Raw genomic sequence first — 22965 nt, 5'->3', positions numbered from 1 at the left:
TCAAATGTAAGCAAGGGTTTTTTGAGCTGTACTCTTAAAAATCAAATCGTACCAATTTCCACCATTAATAATCGTCACGGTGTTGTCCCATCGGCCACCTGACAATTTTTAACACCTATCCTCGAGTGGTTTTGGAGCCTTGATAAGTAGTAACCCCTTTGTAAAATAAGGATATATTTAAACAGAAACAGACGTCTATAACTATGGTTGATTACTTATGTATGCTCAGTTAAGCGAGGTCACACCACTGGGAAGACGTGTAAGCAATCTGTCGTGAAGCCATTTATTTCGATGGAATTAAAACAGTTTGGTTTGATATGTGAAACGATTATTGTCGTTAAATATTAGCATAAAAATTACATCAACAGGGATCAAATGGGAAAGGCAAAACTTTATTTCTTGTTAAAACATGTGATCACCTGTTACTTTTTTAAAACGAGGAATAAATTAGCATAAACCAAAAAGCATTCGCTAGAAACTAGCGAAATCCTGAGAGAAAGCTTGGGTTGCGCTGTTTCGGCCATTGGTTTAAAGCAGGATTTCAGAATCGAATTCGCGTCGAAAGAAAAGATCGAAGATTGGGAATACGGATATTATTATAATAAAATTGAATTAATCAACGTTTGTTTGCCCATTGTCTTTTCCTGTGCATCTTAATTACACAAAATAGTGCTAAAATATTCCACAGGTTCAGGGTAGTATTAGGTTTGAAAAAAAACAAAAAACAAAAACAAAAAACAAAAACAAAACAAAGCAAAACAAAAACCAAAAAAGTAAATAAAAAAAAAACAAATACAACACAAAACAAAAAAATTAAAAAGAAACAGAAAAACAAAACAAAAAAACAAAACACAACAAAAAATAGAAAACAAAACAAAAACAACAAAAAATAAAAACAAAACAAAAACAAAACAAAAGCAATAAACAAAACACTACAAACAAATAAAAACAACAAAGCAAAAAACAAACAAACAATAAACAAAGTATAACAAACAAAAATTACACGACAGAAACTTCCATTTTAATTTTTCTTCTTAGCTGTTATTTCTAATTAACACACCAAATGACATATCTCCTACTAATGTTCTATTTATCACTCTCACCCTCTTCCATTGTATGTTGTTTATCTCTTCACTCTTAATCTATACGGCATCTATCACTCCCGCTACCATCACCCTGTTTCTTAACAGTAACAAAAATAAAGAAAACAAATAATTGGGATAATCCATATAAACAAAAGTGAATATCACGAACAATAATAATACTATTTAAACCGTAACTGTAGGAGCAAAAAGAGCGCAAACGCAACACAGTAAGAGAGAGCGAGAGAGAGAATAGATAGATAGATAAAGAGAGAGAGAGAGAGAGAGAGAGAGAAAGAGAGAGACAGAGGCAGAGACAGAGACAGAGAGACAGATAGAGAGAGACTTAGCGAACTAAAAGAATCTAAATTGGAAGTTTGTATTCATTTTCCGTTTATATCTATCGTTCTCTCCCTCGATCTTATTTTATAATGTATTTATCACTTTCGCTTCCGTCTCTCTCTCTCTTTCTCTTTTCTCCCCTTTCTCTTTTGCTGTTTATTAATAGTAAAACGCAGTAAAGAAAGGAAAAAATAAAAGGTTGGAATATTCCATTATAAACAAACTGGAATATCACCAGTGGTCGTAATACTATTTCACAAGTAAGTAGCGAGAGAGAGAGAGAGAGAGAGAGAGAGAGAGAGAGAGAGGGAGGGGGGAGAGGAAGAGAGGGAGAGAGATTTTGTCTTGTTACTATTTATATAAAACTGGCTTTGCAAACTCCCCTTTTCCTGATTCAAAAAATATAATCCGAATTTAATGGGTGACCCAAAATGTCACATTTTTATTCTCCAGCGATATTATAAAATTTGTTTGTTTCAGCATCAACACATAAAGCAAGACGTAAACATTCTTATGATACGTCCATTCATTTAGCACGTAAAGTGATGAAAATACGTGAGAGATCAGCCGTATACAGAGATACGCTGAGGCATTATTCACACATAAAACATAAGTGTGGCAAAATGACGAAAAGGCCACTTTAAACAAAATTCGCACGGACGTATATAAAAATGAGGTGCGTCCATTGAATCTACGGGCTTCGTAATTTGGAATGATATTTCAAAATCATTTATGACAAACCAACAAAAATGCTTTTGTGACAAACCAACTAACGGACGCCCTAGTAGAGATCCTTGGGCGTATTTAAAATAGGATGCACCCCTTTAGTCTATGTGCTTATCGATGAAAATGATATTTACTTTAGCGTGACGAAGCTACAGACTGACAAGCAGAAAGATAGATCCTCTTATAAAGATGCATGAACTTATTAAAAAATACTTTTGTAGTATAGCATTAGATTTTCTTAGATAACCCCTGTGAACAAGTGATCGGTGTTGTATTGTTGACACAAAACAGCCGTTCATCTCTCTGAAGTAGTTGATCACCTTTAGTTGTAAAGACGTTCATAGTAGTGATATTGCAGTAAGAAGATGTTCTGTTATTTCTTTCTTCTTCGCTGGTTCTGAGGATAGCAGCCGGTGTATTCACATCTTCGCTAGAAAAAGGGTTCAATCATTCTACCGCTCTAGAAAGTACCTCACTCTCTCAACGCAATCCTCTCCCTGTACAAGAACCAAATAAGTCTTAAGATGCAGTACTGGTGCAACATCTTTAGAGGAGCTGCTAAGAGTACCTTTCCTGCTATAGAAGGGTCCAAAACCATCTTCGAAATCTCGTGGGCGATGACGTTTTCGTCTCTCTACTTCATCTTTCTCACAGAAAAGACGTTGCAAGTCTATCTATGCTCTATTGTTTCTTTATGATAGGTGCTTGACTGAATTTCAATCTATGCCCCCCTTTCTAAATCTTTCGCACAAGTACTCGTCTATCTACAACAACTGTCAACAATTTCCCTCACTCTCTATATGTGTGACCTAATTGACCTAAGGGAGCGTATTGATCCCCATTCGGAAGGTTCAGGCTTCCCAGGTACCTGAAGGAGACCGCATAAGATACTAAGATTACTTTCATAGATCTCGGGCGGTAGCGGTTATCCCAAGACTTGAAATTGATATATATTTTAAGTCATTGTCAAAATAGATATATTTTGCTTTATTGTTTGAAAATCAGAGATATATTTGTTATTCGAAAAATGAACGGCAGGAAATATTAGAACAATGGTGTTGACATTGTCTGGCTTGGCGAACTCAGTACCAGGGGTTCTGAATGACGGGGTTTTACCTTTGAGGTCATGGGAATTAAATGTTGATTTTGGTTCCAGATTGCAAAGCTAGTGATATGGCTGAATTGCACGCCCGCATAATATGGGGTTTCTCCAAATGCGTGGCGTAATTTGATTGGCTTAAGGGACCTTCACACCGACCCCCACTATAAAATGCTAGTAGTAGTTGTGCGAAATTAGTCAGATTCCAGGCAGATCGAAGCAGAATCTCGAGGTAAAAATACCGCTTCCTGAAAACGTGACCCCCCTCCTCCGACTCATCTGAGTGCCGTCTCCAAAGAGAAATGTCTTAAGAACTTCACGTGTATATATCTGTAGAAAGTCTGTAATTTTTGTGAAATTAACTCTAGTTGATTGGAATTTCACGTGTCTGTTTTTCTTTCTTACCTGCGTGAGCTTTGCTATTCGTTTTCAGCATACCAGGTATCTGATGAGGCCGCCTCAGGGAACTAGACATCACGAGCCGAAGTTTTTGAAGACGATCAGGGGTCCTTGCTTGACGTCCCAAACGAGGTGGGCCACATATGTACCTAAAACTAAACGAGAATTCCATGAGCAGAGTTTCTTTCCTAGAATTGCCCGGCTGTAGAACACAATATCATGAGGCTGCTTTCAGCTGACTATAACATAGTCGTTTTAAATTCTGATTCAAAATAAGTTCTTGTGTAATCGTCATATTTAAAATTAAACTTTACCCAAGTTCCACCATTATTGATCATCATGCTGTTGTCTTTCTGTCTACCGAACACACATTAAACCTTATCCATTGGCATCCAAAGCTTGATACGTGATAATCGATGCAAATAAACTATAATAATTGAGTTAAAATAAAAGAAAAAGCACACAGAACATTGTTGCTCAATGACTCATGTTTTTTATTTATTTATTTTATTCTTTTTCAGCATTACATAAGCTTCTACTTTACCGCTTTTGAGTACGAAAACAGAACATCATAAACATCTAAGCAGAATCAGCTGACAGAAGAAAAGAGACAAAAAATTGTTTCTTCTCCAACACGTTCTATTTCAAACTTTCTGTCAGTGACGTCATATCCTACCACGTAATTATAAAACTTTAAAATCTAATGGAATTTTCCATTTCCTTAGTTATTAGCAGTCGTATGAAGGGTACTCAATAATTAAAAAAAAAAAATTTTTATAGCTAAGTGCGTTATCATATTGTCAATAACAGGGCACAACAATAACAAATGAAAATTTGCTAGTATGATTTATCAGCTTATTTAAGTCTAATTTTGGAAATTCGACAGAGTGTAACATAGTACACGTTTACATACGTGTTAATATGTAGGGACCAACACATTGTAGACTTCGTCGCAAATAAGATAAGAAAAGACGAGGAAAGAATTCAACTTGCTATTTCAGGTTTAAACAACAAACATTTATTTCCATCTCTTTAGCATGATCGTGATCATCGGTCTGCACACACGTTCTTCTTTTTCTTAATCCTTTTCTTGCTTTGCCGTGACGTCACTTCGCACACGGTTCGATCATTTGCATATAGTTGCCATATGCGCCCCGCGCTCTGTTGCAAGAGTAATTTTATAGATTAAAGACTTTATCTTTATAAGTTCCAATAAAGTGGATGAGACAATTTCGATAAGAAACGAAACAAAATCAATGCTCCATCTGATAAAATAATAAAATAAAGAAGGGTTTAAAAGTGTTGTTTAATGCATGTTGATGTGTGAAACATATGCCCGCCTATGTGTTTGTGTGTCCGCTAACTACTTTTAGGCTATTAGAAATTGATTAAGGCTGATATAATTCTCTGCAGGTTGTCGTAAAAGATACATATTTATCTCGCTTTTCTCATGAACGAATCATAAAGGAAGCATAAAATTCTAAATTAAATTTTCGTGCTGTAGCGATATTGGACATGAGAGTAATGTAATGATCTAGGAAAAAATTCTATTTTACCACAAGATAAAAATATGAGTTCTTTTTAAGAGAAGTTAAAAATTAAGATATTTTAGCAAGCGTATTTAGGAAATAACGTCATAGACAGAAAGTGTAGAATGACACGTAACAAAGATGAAGTGAAACATTATATTAGGCTGTCTGTGTGAACGGATTCAGACGTATTGTTTGAAACATTATCTTCATTACCTCAGAATAATCAAGCAATCAGAAGCTTATGTAATATTAATATAACTCTGCATGGTACTTGTAAAAAGAAAATGAATCTTTATAAAGAAGATGAAATTCACAGAACAACCAATGATAGTGTCTTTTATAATATCTAATAATTGCTACGGTTACGACTGTTAATAATAAGAGAACTAAGAAAGTGCAGGAAAGAGATGTCACGACATATTGAGCTAACTACTATCTGATCCTCTCCGTGGAAAAATAGTACGAATCGACTTTATTTAAACTGAATAAAACATGGTCATCTTCAAGTTAACAAATATTTGTTGAATCGTTTTCATGAATAATCAATTCCTCTTAAATAATGCTCTACTAATTCCATCAATTGTTTCTTATCATCTCGTGGTGGCGTCCATCGTCCAACCGATAATCTCTTTAACCCTTATCCTCGTGTGACCCCTGGGCCTTGATAAACTGACTAATTAGTATATAAAAAACTTTTGCCAACATGTCATAGATTTTAACTAGTTATGAGAGTACCTCAATTACCACGAGATTGGCAAACGAGTTATTCTCCTTTCTGGTTTATATTTTTAGGTGATTATTTAATAATGTTTTATATTAGCAGTCGTATAGACCGGACTATGTAATTAGTTCGGTTTATACGACTGCTAATATGAACATCATTAATTACTAATTACTTAGTCCAATCTATCCTGTTTAAAAATAAATTGCAGTTGAATAAATTTCAGCAGTTCATAAAAACTCTCTATGGAAGCTTTATTCGACTTAATCCACGTTTTTCTCGAGTCATCACTTTAGTTTATCAAGTTCTCGTTTAATATATATTCCTTGAATTGACAAAAGTTTTTCTAGACCTGGTTTCGTGAAAGTTTTAAAAGGATATTCAAATGAGCATGGTCTCTTTGCTAGTAGACATCATGAATAATATTTAGAAACATAAAACATATTTAGAAACATGAAAGGAAAACACGTACTGTAAAAAGAAATCCACCTCAGGCTTGACTTATAGACTTATAACAAAACGATAACAATAAGCTGAAGGGGCATTACGTAACAAACTTATGTGTAGCACCGTGGGAAATAAACAATAAGTAACGTTTCATATGTCTATTTAGTAGCCTTAAAAAATGATGAGTTACAATGTTAACGAACAAGCTGACTGACAATGTGTTTTGGTGCTGTGCCCAGAATATCCAGCTGATACACGTCTTCATATTAAGATACGCTACAGCGAGAATACAGTGATTATAAGGATTTCTTATTTGAGTAGATCCGTAATGCTAATATGCATTATATAACTAAGAAGAAGTGAAATAATATTTCTGTCGATAAATACTAAAAGTGTTATGAGAGTTGTGGACAACTATTATGAGGGTAAAATAAAATACTACAATAACGGCTTTTAAAATATTATATTTTTTATTAATGTTATTATTTTTTAATGGCATATACCACATGAAGTATCTAAAAAAGTTCGGTTTTTAGTTTGGGCTTTCTTATTCATTTTTATAGTGTTTAAGTATGTAGAAATTCATATAGTTAGAGAATATTATTTGTAAATTTTCGCCAGCTCGCTTAATAGTGAAAGGAGTTAACACAAAATTGATTCCACAGTGAAATAAGAAGTCGCGAATGGTTTTCTCAATTTATTTACTTTCCTTTGTTCGATCACTCAGTATATATATATATATATATATATATATATATATATATATATATGTTTATATATATATATATATATATATATATATATATATATAACTATGTATGGCAATTAAACTACAAAGAATATTCCGCGTTTCATCCTCGTGGGAATATGTCAGGCGTATATGCATAAGCCTGACGAATTACCACGAGGATGAAACGCAGAATATTCTGTGTGGCTTAATTGCCATATATATTTTCAAAACTTACTACCTAGTTCTATCTGTGTATTGAGCACTGTTGAAGTAAATACTGAAAATTTACACATTATATCTTTGTATATCAATTTATGTGATTAAATGAAGTAGTCACACACACACACACACACACACACACACACACACACACACACACACACACACACACACACACACACACACACACATATATATATATTAGAGATGGGAATCCGAAGATTCCAATATTTTTCTCGATTCCGATACTATTACAGATTCCCTACTAAGTTCCCGATTCTGAGACAGTTACCGATTCTGATCCCGATTCTTTTTTTTTTCCATTCAGCACGTGAATTCTAATGTTAGAGCTTTTTCTTTTTGTTTCATACTAATTTTATTTTTTTGTTTCATACTAATTTTATTTTTTTGTTTCATACTAATTTTATTTTTTTGTTTCATACTAATTTTATTTTTTTGTTTCATACTAATTTTATTTTTTTGTTTCATACTAATTTTATTTTTTTGTTTCATACTAATTTTATTTTTTTGTTTCATACTAATTTTATTCCAATTAAAAAAAAAACTAAGTGTGTGGAAATGAAAACAAAGTTAAAAAAAATAACAAAAATTATGAAATAAACGAAAGCAATTTTGTTTTTAATCAATCATAAATGTTATTAAAATACATTAATTTATTCCTTGTTGCTAATTTTATTTTGACTATCTCCCTTTTAAATACGTATGACTAGACGTGTATGATGCGTTTGCATTTTCGGTTGAATGACTAGATTATTTCTAGGAATAATAAAATACTAGCGGGACCTGTGGAAATTCCACAGCAGGTTCTTTCTTGTGTAATATATTCATGTTGACATTCTGTGGATGTTCAGCGTGAACGGAGACGCGCCGATATTATTATAGCTCTTTTTATTAAAACTGCAAAAAGTGTTTATATAAGCTAGCAGGGACGCCCGACGTAGCCCGGTCATAGAACACACTTAAATATGATATTTTCATTTATGTAGATTTCGTATGTATTATTATAGTCAATTTTCTATCGATTTTTATATATTATAAAGTTGTGATTTCAAAAATATATTTATATAACTTGGGTGCATCAGCTTGAATCGAAACTGAAACTAAAACTTATGAAATAAAATCATATATATATATATATATATATATATATATATATATATATATATATATATATATATATATATATATATAATGTGGGTTCCTTCAGCTATAATCGAAATCAAAACCAAAATTTATGAATAATTCTTGGTAAAATTGTTTATATATAAAAAAATAGATGACTTAAGTGCTATTAGCTATAATCAAAACTGAAACCAAAACTTATGAAAAATTCTTGGTAAAATTTATTTATTACAAGGAATGGAAGGTCATTTAACAATTAAACAACAATCACTCGGTAGAAAAAAACTTGTAAGCGTGACACACAAAATAAGACATATATTGTCATTGGATACAGTTTTTAAAACTTGCTTTGCCATCGTGTATTTTTATTTAAAAATAAGCCTACGTTCACACAAAGTTAAAAGTAAGTCAACTGAGCAAACATATTTACAGAAAATCAAACATCCACCAGCTGCGTGGGAATGACAATTTTTAATGGCATTTCTGCACATGAGTTTTTCAATAGAATCAAAGGCAGCAAGAATTTTTTTAATTCGGAACCTCACGCTTTCATGATAATTTGATTAGTTAGAATAAATAATAAACATGGATATGAAATAATGTGACAAAAATGAAAAGGTTTACGATAATGTACGCTTTTTACGATGCTTATTTGTACTACACTGAAAACTGGTGAGGGATTGATGATTGATGAATAAATGGCAAAAAAAAAAAAAACGAAAACAAAAAACAACAAAAACAAAAAAACAAAAAAAAACAAAAACCCATTGAGTAGAACAATTAGAATGTATTAAACACATATGACAATCCCCAAACAAATGTACTTTATGTATCTGGCAGTGTTCTTAGGTTTTGGTATCGGAATGCCTTCGAAAAGTATCGATAATCTATAATAGAGAAAGTTCGATGAAAGAAGGAAAAGACTAAAATTAAGTACGAATGTTGGCCTTTCTTATTCCAGATCACGGAATGAAACAAAATAAATACAGGTAAAGAAACATATCCATCACAAATCAAAGACGGAGCAGAGATGGATCACGAAGTAAAATTAGACGAGTAATGGAATGCTATTAGAAAACAACCTCCATACAAAGAGGCGGTTTTACATATCTGAATCATAGTCATGAAGTTACACCATCGATTTTCCAAACTCTCTCTGAATATATATACATATATATATATATATATATATATATATATATATATATATATATATATATATATATTTAAGGCCCGTTAATGGTTGCTTTTTGGACCTGGACTTCTCCGGCGATTCAGCTTAGGCAGGTTACACCGACTTCCCTCGTAAAAAGAAATTTTCTATAGAAGATTACTCATGCGCATTTCCCAACCGTGTACATATCCTGGCTAAGGGAAGTAACAATATTAGTTTTTGCATTTTTGTTTGTGTGTTGCAAGGAATTGTCTCCGTCTTCTCGCATAAACCACTTAGTATTCTAAAAAAAAAAAAACAGGTCACCCATCTGGTACTGATCCGATTTAATGTTGTCTAACGTTGATGCTTTAACCGGTGTTTCAACGTAGACCTCTCTGTCAACGATATTAACAACTGGAACAGAAAATTACGAGAATACCTTTCTTTTTAAAATGTTCGATAACGCTAATTCACATGACGACTTTACTCTCTTTTCATTGGTTGAGATTGAAATTTCATCACTTAACTTATCTATTGTCATGCGAGCATCCAGTGAGCTGTTTGAACATAATTACAGACATTTTACTGTTACACATTACTTCTAATAGTGTCAATTGCAATTAAATCTGAACTTTAGAAAGAGTACAATGTTGTACAATGTTTATCTGATCGATATACCCCCCCAAAAAAAGACTAATCGTCAATAACAAGTTTGTCAGTCTGTTTTCAATTCAATCCAATTTATTTGGCAAATAAATAAATAAACAAATCCTGTTTGAATTGCCATGTAGTGAAAGTATGGTAGAACTTTACATAGAAGTGGATGCACTAGCACAACGTGTCTCCCAGTCTAGACATTTAAAAATCATTGTTGAACATGTCTTGCTTTTCTTAGTAGCATCATGCCACTAGGAATAAAAAAGACGAAAAAGAAAAAAACTGTATCTATCCCGATGAAGACGTTATTATGTAAAAAAGTTCGATTTATAAACAAAATGTTTGTTTGTTTATTTAAAAAAAGTGTGCGTTTATAATTTTATGCGTAATTTTTCAGTATTTAGTTCAGCAGTGCTATATACATAGGTAGAGCTAGGTAATAAGTTATTTTCATAACTTACAATATATATATATATATATATATATATATATATATATATATATATATATATATATATATATATATATATATATATATGTGTGTGTGTGTGTGTGTGTGTGTGTGTGTGTGTGTGTCCTTTTGGTCGATTGGTAGTCCTTATTTCTTCTGATGAGTTAAAGGCAAAATAGATTGATTGATTGATATAATAATTAAGTGAATAATATTTTGCTACGAAACAGATACTGTCAAAAGGTGTAAATGTCAACTGAATTAAAGGAATAAATTGTAAGATGGTCAACATCATAAAATATGGAATACAGACTTTTGTCATTTATTCATTATATGCTCTGTAATTACATTGAGCTTCTTAAATAAGGATTCGTATATATAAAAAGGAAATATAAGTGAATGAAAATATTTCCGCATATATATATATATATATATATATATATATATATATATATATATATATATATATATATATGTGTATATATATATGCGGAAATATTTTCATTCACTTATATATATATTGATTCTGTGGCCTCCGTTCAAGCGCGTTCAATAAAGCAGCCCACTTATAACACGTTATTACTTTTTGAAATTAGGTTTCTTCCTGCGTCGCCTTTTCAATCTATTTTAGTGGATCGCAATTTCTCATTTCGCAAAAGGAGAAAGTGATTGATTTTGAACGCTTCTTCTGTCGACACTTACTCCATGGACAATAAACATCTTTCACAATCCGTCCGGCAGGATCTATAGCGAATCGTGCCGAAGAGTGTGTTGTTGTTAAATAGCGTTCATTCATCGATTGGTTTTGTACCTTCATAGGTTAACACCTCGGACGTACTTGACGAATGGACGGAGACATTGCTGCCACTCCCCATGGCCGATGATTGCACAAGCAAGAGCTAATAACGGTGACGTAAAATAGGTTTATTTTTTTTAAACCCAAACTGCACATTGTTGTTGCATCACGTCGTTCAATACATCCAGGTCTTATATATAGATGGCGTCGATATTAAAAAAAATATATGATTCTTATAAAGTACTAGCCTTCGTGTAACAGAACACGTATGGACGCGTGTGAGAAAATATTAGCAGCATAAGCCGTTAAAGCACGTATGCAAATTAGTAAGTGTGCGCGAGTATGCGTCACGAATAAAAAAAAAACAATGAGAAAAAGTACAGCACGTGATCGAGCAAAAAAAAAAAAAAAAAAATAATGAGAGAAGCAAAGTGCCCGGGGAAGATGGATGTGTAAATACGAGGGCGAGAAAGTGCTAACTAGCACCACCGTGAGGTGGCGAGGACAGAGACTATTAAAAAGCACACATGTGTGCGAAAAGACTTTGCAGGATAATAAAATGCATTATCTTGGAAGAACCACGAATAAATGCTTTTCAGTTGTATTAAAAAAAAAAAAAATGCAATGTCGGATTTTTATTTTTTTCCTTTGTTTTTTTTTTTTGTTTCCGCGACGGAACATTCGAACGACATGCAAAAAGTTTTAGTCTAATCGGTTTATTAGTTTATAAATTACAGATATTTTAATGAAAGTACCGTTGCAAATTTTCAAAACAATGACGAGAAAAGTACTGTTTTAGAAAATCAAGGGCTTAATAAGTATTAGTCAAATTCTACTTAGTAAGAAAAAAATTAATTGAAAGATGTATGCTGAATGTGAGCGCGATCACACAGGTATAAATTATGTTGAATGCTTAGGTTCCTCAATTACGACACTTGTTAATGAACAGACAAAAAGTACAAAATCTCGTTTTTCCGAGCATAAATTGAAGTTACATGAAGTTACCAGAGCAGTCAAATATATTAGAAGACAGTATATTCACTGTTTTACATAAGCATTTGTTAACGAGAAAGTTGTCTTTAAAGTGGGTGCTGCATTTGTTCACAGTTTGTCAAAAACAACAGCACATCAGCGATTCAGTACGTTATTTGCCTCTCTTTTCAACGCAACAAAAAAATCCAATTTTGAGTCACTGGTGATAATGAATGAAACAGATCAACCAATTCATCCTGGAATCAAATTGACAGTAAACTGAGTAGACAAAAGCAGCTGAAAACCGTCCAAAGTGACTAAAGACGCAAACATCACGAGTCAAGGGTTGGACTTCCGTATTTTGGATGCTTGAGAAAGCAAGAAACATCAATACTGTATATTATATAGTGTTGTTGGGTATTTGAAGGATTAGAAAATACTTCTATTTCACTGAGACCAAGTGTCGGGTAATAAGTTTACCGGAACTATAGTAAACTACGAGGTGCCCTCAATAAGTTTTCAGACTTTTCGTATGGGCACTTTTACTAATAGTACACATGAAACTTTTTTTTTTTTAATTTTTTTTATTCAATTTTCACCCCAAACAAGGCACAGTGCCACTTTGAAGCAAGGGGCTGCTATTAGGGACTTAATTAGCGGGGTCATTATGAAGGGATATGAGTAGAAAGATGTTTGTTAACATTACACTTGAACTTCTGCATATCAGTGTAGTTGGGAAAGCAGAATCCCGGAAGGGAGTTCCAAAGACCCGCAGTTCTGGGGAAGAAACTATTGGAGTAAAAGGCTTTCTTGCACCTAGGGATCTCTACTGTAAAGGGATGAGACTTAGTAGCTTGTCGGGTTTGTCGGGGGTAGTTACGTCGGGGAGGTACAAGTGTTTGCAGTTCGTCAGAGCATTCACCATTAAAGTATTTGTAGAACAGGCAGAGGGGTGCAACATCTCGTCGATGGGACAGAGGCTGAAGCCTAGATGACAGTTCAGGACCTATCAACTCTACTCCCATTTGAAGTAATCTCTTTTTGGCTGCAATGCATATGTTGTACTGTTCCAACAACTTTCGGAAGGCTCCATGGAAGTTCTCTTGTGGGAGGGTCTCAATGAACCCCGTCACAGCCTCTTTCATTTCCTCAATTGTCTCATAACGACAGCCTCTAAGGTTTTCATTGAGCTTAAGGAATGAACAAAAATCACAGAGAATGAGGTCTAGACTACTGAGAGTAAGGAACTGTTCTGATGCCAATAACAACATCTATCTTTCTGATATTCTCTGATTGGAACAAACTTCGCGCGAATCTTCTGCATCTTCAGTTCCTCGCGAATAATTGTGTGCACAGTTCACACGCTGACATCAAACTGTGAACTTATTGTCTCTATAGATACACGACGGTCCTTATCTATGAACTTCTTTATTTGGCCAGTCAACTCTTGTGTTCTAACGTCCTTACTCCTACTACGCCTCTCATTATCCCTCACAGACTCTTTGCCTTCACCGAATCACTTATGCCACTAAAAAACTGATGGTCGATTCAATCAAAATGGCCCAAAAGCAGTCTGAAGTATTCCACACGTTTTTGTTGCATTTATTTTCCAAGTTTAAGACAAAATTTTATTGCGTATCGTTCTTTTAAAGTGTTTTGATGTCCAGTATGCATTTTTAGAATTTACTAACTGTTACAATCAGGCTTTGGTAGGGTATATTCCAATTCTTACTGTAACTGTTCATTTGAACATGAAATCATAAAAATTGGTAAGATGTATAGCAACAATATAATGAATTTTCAAGAGTCTACGACAATTTTAAATGTTTGTACAAAAAAAAAAGTCTGGAAACTTATTTAAGGCTCATTGAACATGAATTGCACTTCAAATTGCTGCAGATCTGTATTTTCCAGATCTGATCAACAGTAAGAACTGGTTGTTTGCAGAACCGCCAAAAATGCGACAGGGAAAGAAATTTATCTCAAATGAAAAACATATCTAAACAATGCCGAAGCAGATTTTGAGGCAAAGACACATTGTTCTATAGAAACGGATCCAGAAGTTAGAAAAGCATTAGAATCTGTGCATCACTCTATACGGAGACTATGTTAACGAATAAAGTAGATTTTTATATTAACATTGTTGTTTTATTAGTGAGTACTCCATAATATAAATCCCACGTCTGTTTAAATGTATGTCTGTATGTATGTTTGAATGTCTGCCTAACACTTTCGACAGAAGCGACGGATTTTCACGAGATCGGTTACGTTTTAAAGCCGACCCTTCGGACGACAAATATCGAAAAATTGGCTAAAAACATTAATTCCTTCACCCTCAACTGGACATTTTTCTACACGGAGGGGTCGTTTTTTTCGCCGATATTTTCGAAAGTCATCCCCTCTTTCCGATTGACTGGCCTTAATTTAAACCTTCGACACTTCCGGTTTGGCGATAGGCGCAACAGCAAAGACGTCACGTTTTTTTTCTTTCTTCGCGGTACGGGCTCGAGCCTGCCTGCCTACTAACACTTTTGTTTTTGCTCAACACACACCTACAAACACCCGGGCAACGCAGGGCATTCAGGCTAGTCTATAACATAAACCTAACCTGTGTGTTTAAATGTATGTATGTATGTATGTATGTATGTATGTATGTATGTATGTATGTGTGTATGTATATCTGCCTAAAACTTTCGACAGAGGCGACGGATTTTCACGAAATCGGTATCATTTTGAAGCACGACCCTTCGGACGACAAATATCGAAAAATTGACTAAAAACATTAATTCCTTCACCTTCAACTGAGAATTTTTCTACAGGGAGGAGTCGCTTTTTTCGCTGATATTTTCGAAAGTCATCCCCTCTTTTCGATTGTCTAGCCTCAATTTAAACCTACGTCACATCCGGCGATGGGCACAACAGCTAACGTGTCACGTTTATTTTTTTTTCACGTTCTTTTCCTTCTTCGCGATACAGGTTCGAGGCTATTTTCTTTCATTTCTATTACATACTGATTGAAAAGTCATATATAAACACCATAATCACGTTGACACACCGGTTATCACGAGATCACCAAAGTTAAGCAACGTTGACCCTTGCTAGTACCATCTGGGTGACCATTTGGGAATTCTAGGCGCTGTATGTGCTCTCTGCTTATTTCGGCGTTGTTTCTGGTCGTCCTGAACCTCCACTTGCCACTGGTATTTAACAATAGCAACTCATGAGAGGTGTGGTTGGAGATTGCGCAACTCTTGCCACAAAAATTCTATGTGTAGGCCCCCTTACAGTAGGTATCGATAGTCTGTCAAGATTGAAGGAAGCCACCATCACTTTATGCAAAACATACAGCTGTAATAGACATTAGCTTTTTATGTGCGAGTTCTGACAATACGCAGACTTATTCTTCATCCCTATTTTATGTCGCTCGATTAACACAGCATTCGTTTGTTGCTATGCTACTGTTACTGCAATTTAATCGTTATATCAAAGTAACAGAGGGCAGGAAAAAGCTCGACTCACTTTCTTTTTAAACAAAAGCCTTTATATCTGGTATTCCTAACAACTCATTTTTTTTTATATTTAAACAGTTTGTTTTTTCTTCTCTGGCCGCGTGTGACGTTTCGTCTCATCTGTGACATCACCCACATGTCTCGAACACGTGCTTCTCTCGTCACGTCTCGCACACCTTTCTCCAAAAAATTTTGTCTCGGACACGCTATTTTCTGCTCCCTCTCTCTCTCTCTCTCTCTCTCTCTCTCTCTCTCTCAAACACGTCCTTTCCCACTCTCTCGTCTTTTCTCTTTTCTCAAACATGCATCGAATCCTCTACGCCTCAAACACGTCTCGAACTACGTCGAACACGTCTCGAATACCTGCTTCTCTAAACACGCATGTCTTTTTTATGTCTGCCATGACGTCACATCGCACACTGGCTTGGTCATTTGAAAATGGCTGTTGCTACTAATCCAGCGTCAGTGGTTTTGTTACAATCCTTGTAAAACTTTTCACAGCAATAATTCATCTTTTTATCACCATTACAAAGAATTTTCCTTTCTTCGTCAGTGTTTCTAACATAAATCATAATTTCTATGAACACAGTTTCTTTCCAAGAACTTACTATCAGTGAAACACGTTATCACAAGACCGCTTCCCTAAAGCCTAAGGCCCCCAGCTGTGTTCATTAAAAATATCTTTGAAAAGATGAGTTGATAACCACGGATAGGTGAAGTCGATGTCGGCTTTTCCTTTTGATCTCGATGAAAAGCATTTTTCTCTTTCTTTTTTTTTGTAACATTTAAACAGTTCATTTCTTCCTTTTCCGGCCACGTGCGACTTTTTGTCTCAACTGTGGCGTGCTTTTCTGATCCCCGTCTCGCACACCTCTCTTTCTCTAAACACGTCTTCAATACCTCTGTTTCTCGAAAACCCGCTTCTCTGAACACGGCTACTCCGTCAAAATGTGCCCGTTTGTCTCTGCTGTGACGCCGCAGCCGGCTTGGTCATTTGCATATGTTAGCGGCTGCTGCTACAGGTAACTGCGACAGCGGCTCTTTTACATTAGGAGAGTCGGTTGCTAGGTTTATGAAAAATGTTGCAGGTTTAATTTTTTTCTCTACGTTCATAACTATCTACTATTGAAGATGTTCCCCAATTCAATTGATTCTTTCTTTAAAATAAATACCTTCATTCCAAATTGCTAGACTACAGCTACAATGCTATCTTTGTATTATTATTATTATTATTATTATTATTATTATTATTATTATTATTATTATTATTATTATTTCCTATCGGATTTACGGTTAATGGCAAGATTAAGCCAGAGGATGCAGTTTTGTTTTTCTATATTAGACTTAACATTTTTTTAGCTGTTTGCGTGTGCACATTGTGAGAGAGCACTAGAATTAATAGTTATGTTAATAACTATTTAAAAATCAAGTACAAAATATTTATATGAAGTTTGGAGACAGGGCACTTGGTTCCCTCGATTTTTCCGGAAGCGCCTATACATGCGTCCTTATAGTATAAGATTAAATAAAGTCAAACACTGGTATCACTTTTAAAACATCTTTATTTAATTATTCATGAAAGGAAAATGATAATGCTATGTGTATATCAAACCAAAAGCCTTTTTCAAAATAAATGCCATAAAAAGTTATTTTTCAAAAAGAATATATATATATATATATATGTATATGTATATAAATATATATATATATATGTATATGTATATGTATATATATATATATATATGTATATGTATATATATATATATACGTATATGTATATATATATATATATATATATATATAATGATGCAGAAAATAATATGCAATAGCGCTTGAAGAAATATTTTAAATGTGAAAAGCCTTGAAAAAAATTTAATAACAGTTTTATAGCTATCATCAATATCACCTCTCCTAAAACATACCCATTAGCAAATATTTTCACATCCTATATATATATATATATATATATATATATATATATATATATATATATATATATATATATATATATGGTGAAATTTATAGAAGAGAAATTAAATTTCCGACAAAAATCAAAAATTAAATGGTTAGTATATAGAAATATCTTTTTACCCGAATAAAGTTTTCTTGCTTTAGAAACATTCGACCATGGTGGATTTTATCCAGATTTTCCTTCATATATAACTATGTATATATTTCATATCATGCAATAATTTCATCGACCATTATTACCATAAATTTGATGAATAACGAAAAAAATCTTGCATGTATCTAGATCCACAATGGCTCAATACTTAGTAGAGTAAGATATACTTTCATGTTCATTTTACATTAGTATTTATATGTCGCTACACACTCATAAGCATGTTTCGATCAACCAATTACAAGTAACTGGAAACCTCTTTATGTGATGATGTTTATACAAATTTAAAGTCCGTAAATGAACATAAAAGTATATCCTGCTCAACTTCGACATTGAGCACTTTTGTATGAACTTTATGTTCATTGCTTGTTTCACCTTCGAAAATATTAACTAGGAATAATATATATATATATATATATATATATATATATATATATATATATATATATATATATATATATATATATATATACCGCTTCACCAAGAACAGGCACACATTTTTGTGCTCATTTAAAAAATGGGAACAACAAATTGGAAAACTTTTATTGCAATAGTAAAATATACGTAGATGTATATATATATATATATATATATATATGTATATATATAATATATATATGTATATATATAATATAATGTATATATATGTATATATAATATATATATGTATATATAATATATATATATATGTATATATATATGTATATATATAATATAATATATATATGTATATATATGTATATATATAATATATATATGTATATATAATATATATATGTATATATAATATATATATGTATATAATATATATATGTATATATATATATGCATATATAATATATATATGCATATATAATATATATATGTATATATAATATATATATGTATATATATTATATATATATGTATATATATAATATATATATATGCATATATAATATATATATATGTATATATAATATATATATGTATATATATATGCATATATAATATATATATATATGTATATATAATATATATATGTATATATATATATATATATATAAACTGTTATTAACTCAGCGTCATAATGAAAGCATTAGTCAGCCATATTGACAAATTACAAACAACTGTTTGTGTTACTTCCGCTTCCGCTTCTGCATTCACACAAACAATGATTCCGTTAAAATAAAATCAAACAAACCAAAATTTTACATGTTTTTAAAAATTTCTTTTCATATAAGCAGCTTCATTTCTTTAATAAGGGTCACGTTTCATTAAAGAAAAGGCACTTTTTGAGAAGAGAATATTTTAATACAAAAAAAAAAAAATAATAAAAATAAAATGAAAATAAAACACATTAGAAGAACACCCGCCCTAATCAAACATGCGACTATTTTTATTTATTTATTCATTGAAAACACTTCGCTTGAAAACTACGCGTTGAATTTTGTTCAGAGACTTCATTATATTATTATTTGCATCGTTTTTTATTATCAGTTTGACTATTTTCCCCATCGATCTCATTAGTTTTTCGATTACGATTCAAGCCAATTTTCTTCATCGATCTTATTTATATCTATTTTTCATCCTTAGGGATGTTTAAAAATTTTTTTTTTTTTTTACCTTGTTGAATTGTATTAATTATTTGTCGATTACATTCCCTGCTGTTTCGTTATGGTCTTTAATCCGATGAATTTGTTAGTTTGACAATCATTTTTTTCAGCTCAAAATTCACGAACGGTTGTACATACCGCGACATAAGCAATTAAGTCGAGTGTTATATCAACATTTTTCTCATTAATCTTATCAGAGGAAAATTATTTTTTTTATAATTTGGTTATGTAGAAAGCATGAAACATTTTAAAATTTTGTTCATGCTCTAATATTTACACCAATAATCAACGGCATTGAATACGGTGAAACCATTTACAAATAAATCGACAAATAAATCCTACAAAGGCAGGCCGGAGTGCATATCGGTTGAAATATTGATATGAATAATAGTCAGAATAAAAAACAGTGCAATCAGTAATAATCATCCATCAGACAAAAGTTTATATATATATATATATATATATATATATATATATATATATATATATATATATATATATATATATATATATATATATAATTCTTTGCAAACAAACTTTGAAATGTATTTTTTTAAGTAATAATTCAACGATTAAAATCAAAACTACAGCGGGAAAGTTTTTTAGCTGTCAATCCAAATATAATAAAAAGGCAGTTACCGAATTCCATATAACCGTTGTTATTGCTATTATTTAATTAATTAATTTTTTAAATTAGTTAATTTTTAACTGAAAACCGCTTTGATAAAACAATGATCAGAAAAAATACATGAAAATATTAGAAATGACGAAAATTAAATATGGCGGACATATTAGAAATAGTCTTACACTCTAAGAGATTGAAAGATGATCTCGATCATTTTCCTATAGTAAAACATCAGTAATAGAACCTTTCATTATATGTATGTACGCGTGTATATATTTATATCTATCATTTTATATATGGATGTGTTTCTGTGCATGCTTACGTGTTGTTACCGTTGCAGTAAAACATAAAAACCATTCAATTTTTACCCCCCCCATTCGTTTCGTAACAAAGTTAAGGTTGATATAAATACTGTTTGTCTATAGTATTTAATCAGTAAACAAAACTACTGTACATGATATTCCAATTATCATTTAAAATCTAGAAAAATATATCACTTTATTACATGTACGCATTACGCATGCGTGAATAATATCTGTTTGAAGTAATGCATCAATCTACTTCCGCCGTTCAGATACATCACCCTAATGTATGTTACTTGTCATAAGTGTAGTATTATACTATCACGTAGCTCTATTCATGAAGCTCTGTTTAAGTAAATACTGAAGAAAAATATATGTTATCTTGTAAGCACACACATTTATATATATTATATATACAATGTGATTGAAAAGTAGCTCCCTATTTTAAAATACATGCAATTCATTTTTGAAATATAATTTATGCAATTTATAAATATGAGAAGAAAGTGTAATGTATGGAGTTTTATTTAAAATTCAATATAGGCGCCTTCATTTGCCACCAGCTTTTCAAGTCGACTAGGAATCGTATCAACTGATTTCACAAGAAACTCTTACGGACGGTAGTCGTCACGTCACGCCCTTCAAGTTCTTTAAGGCTTACTCTTTTAGCCAAACCCCAGGCAAAAATGTCGCAGGGCGTTAAGTCAGGACTTCTGGTCTGCCATTCATGAGAACTGCTTTGATCAATTAATCTTCCAGAAAATGGGGTATTCAGCCATTCACGAACAACAATAGCAACATATGGAGGTATCTCACTATATTAAGAGATGGAATTTGGGACAGTATTAAAGATTTCATTTTTATGCAAGATAGAGCTCCTTTACAAGGGTGAATACGTGAAGTTATGACTACCATTCAGCAAGAGTTCCATGAGAAATCAATTGATGCGATTCCTGGTCGACTTGAAAAGCTAGTGGCGAATGAAGGCACCTATATTGAATTTTAATTAAAAGTCCACGCATTATACTTCCTTATATTCATTAATTGTATAAATCATATTTCAAAAATAAATTGTATGTATTTTTAAATAGGAAGTTACTTTTCAATCACGTTGTATATGTGTATTATATAATATGCGTCAAACTAGAACTAGTCATATGCTATTTATTAACACGTGCTAAATACATGCGTAGGCATATCCATATATACATTTATTCAGAATGATATGAATATAAAAACATATACATATGTATGTGTGTATATTTGTGCGTATCTATATCTCTCCCCCTCCCTCTCTCTCTATATATATATATATTTATTATATCACTATTGTTATTAATCTATTTATATGTAAGCGTCTGCGTGTATTTATGTGTGTGTTTCTTAATACAATTCAGCTTTCTAGCTCTTTATTCGTCGGGATGTTTACAATTAAACGATGCTCAAACGATCATATTCCTCACAGCAATGGCGACCATGGTAACAGCTGGGACAATCAGCGTGTGGCTGTGTACACTGAACCCGGCACCTGCAAAGAAGAAGACGCAAATATCAGAAGACGTCACAATACTTTATAACTACAAGTAATTTGAAAAATAGGGGCAGTAGTATAATGTTATTTTAACCTTTCATAGGTTACTTTGACAAAAAAAGAAGAAAATGTAATAGTATATGTAAGATTACGTAAAAATCAAAAGTTGAATTTCTACTATAAATTAAGGTTTGGATTTAAGTTAACGTTTTTCGAGAAAGTGACGTGTTGTATATGAAGTATCGCGTAAGACGTGGCAAATAAGTTAGTGTAATTTTTCTTTCTAAGTTTTTTTTTCTGAAAGATAAGAAAAGAAATCTATAAAATAAACCCTAAGCAAATCATGGAGTTATTGTTTTTAATTACAAACAAGAAGAAACATAAGTAACCAACACATCAGGACTATTACCACTGCTACTAATACGAAACGCGTTTACACAATAAGAGACGTCACTGGTCAGATGTTGCTGTCTAAAGAAAACGCATTTCCACTGCCATTCAACACAAATACTTTGTAACAATTAAAGAATAAAATCCAAATTACACCCTCTTAAAATTATAAAACTTTGGTAAAATCATTTAAATCTGTATAATTTCAAGTTTTTTTTTGTATATAGCATAAGTGTTATTAACATTCGCAGAAAAAAAATCTTTTGCGGGAGCGTTTTATGATGCCACGTGTGACATTACAGTCACAAATATTCGAACCGCAAATAGATATATCCAGTGCGCGCCTTGTAACAGAAGTGGTATTGGCGCATTGATTGTAGCAAAGCACATATAGTTGTTTTATTCTTGGTCGTAGCCGT

The 22965-nt window shown here is 32.4% G+C and overlaps 1 protein-coding gene across 1 annotated transcript in view; it reads right to left on the bottom strand.

Annotated features, from left to right (window-relative positions):
• Window positions 1-20669: 20669 nt before the first annotated feature.
• The window catches only part of LOC145254748 (uncharacterized), a 96295-nt gene continuing 93999 nt past the window's right edge, over window positions 20670-22965 (bottom strand). Inside the window, exon 4 of the mRNA XM_080113490.1 lies at window positions 20670-22153. Within this exon, the coding sequence (XP_079969616.1) occupies window positions 22068-22153 (86 nt within the window). The 3' untranslated portion in view covers window positions 20670-22067. The remainder of the gene's footprint in view (window positions 22154-22965) is intronic.

This window comes from Euprymna scolopes, chromosome 3, assembly GCF_053919585.1.
Source record: "Euprymna scolopes isolate OS-2025 chromosome 3, ASM5391958v1, whole genome shotgun sequence".
NCBI classification, from domain to species: domain Eukaryota; kingdom Metazoa; phylum Mollusca; class Cephalopoda; order Sepiida; family Sepiolidae; genus Euprymna; species Euprymna scolopes.
The sequence above is the reverse complement of the archived record's forward strand: the minus strand, read 5'-3'. Positions and strand labels throughout refer to the sequence as shown.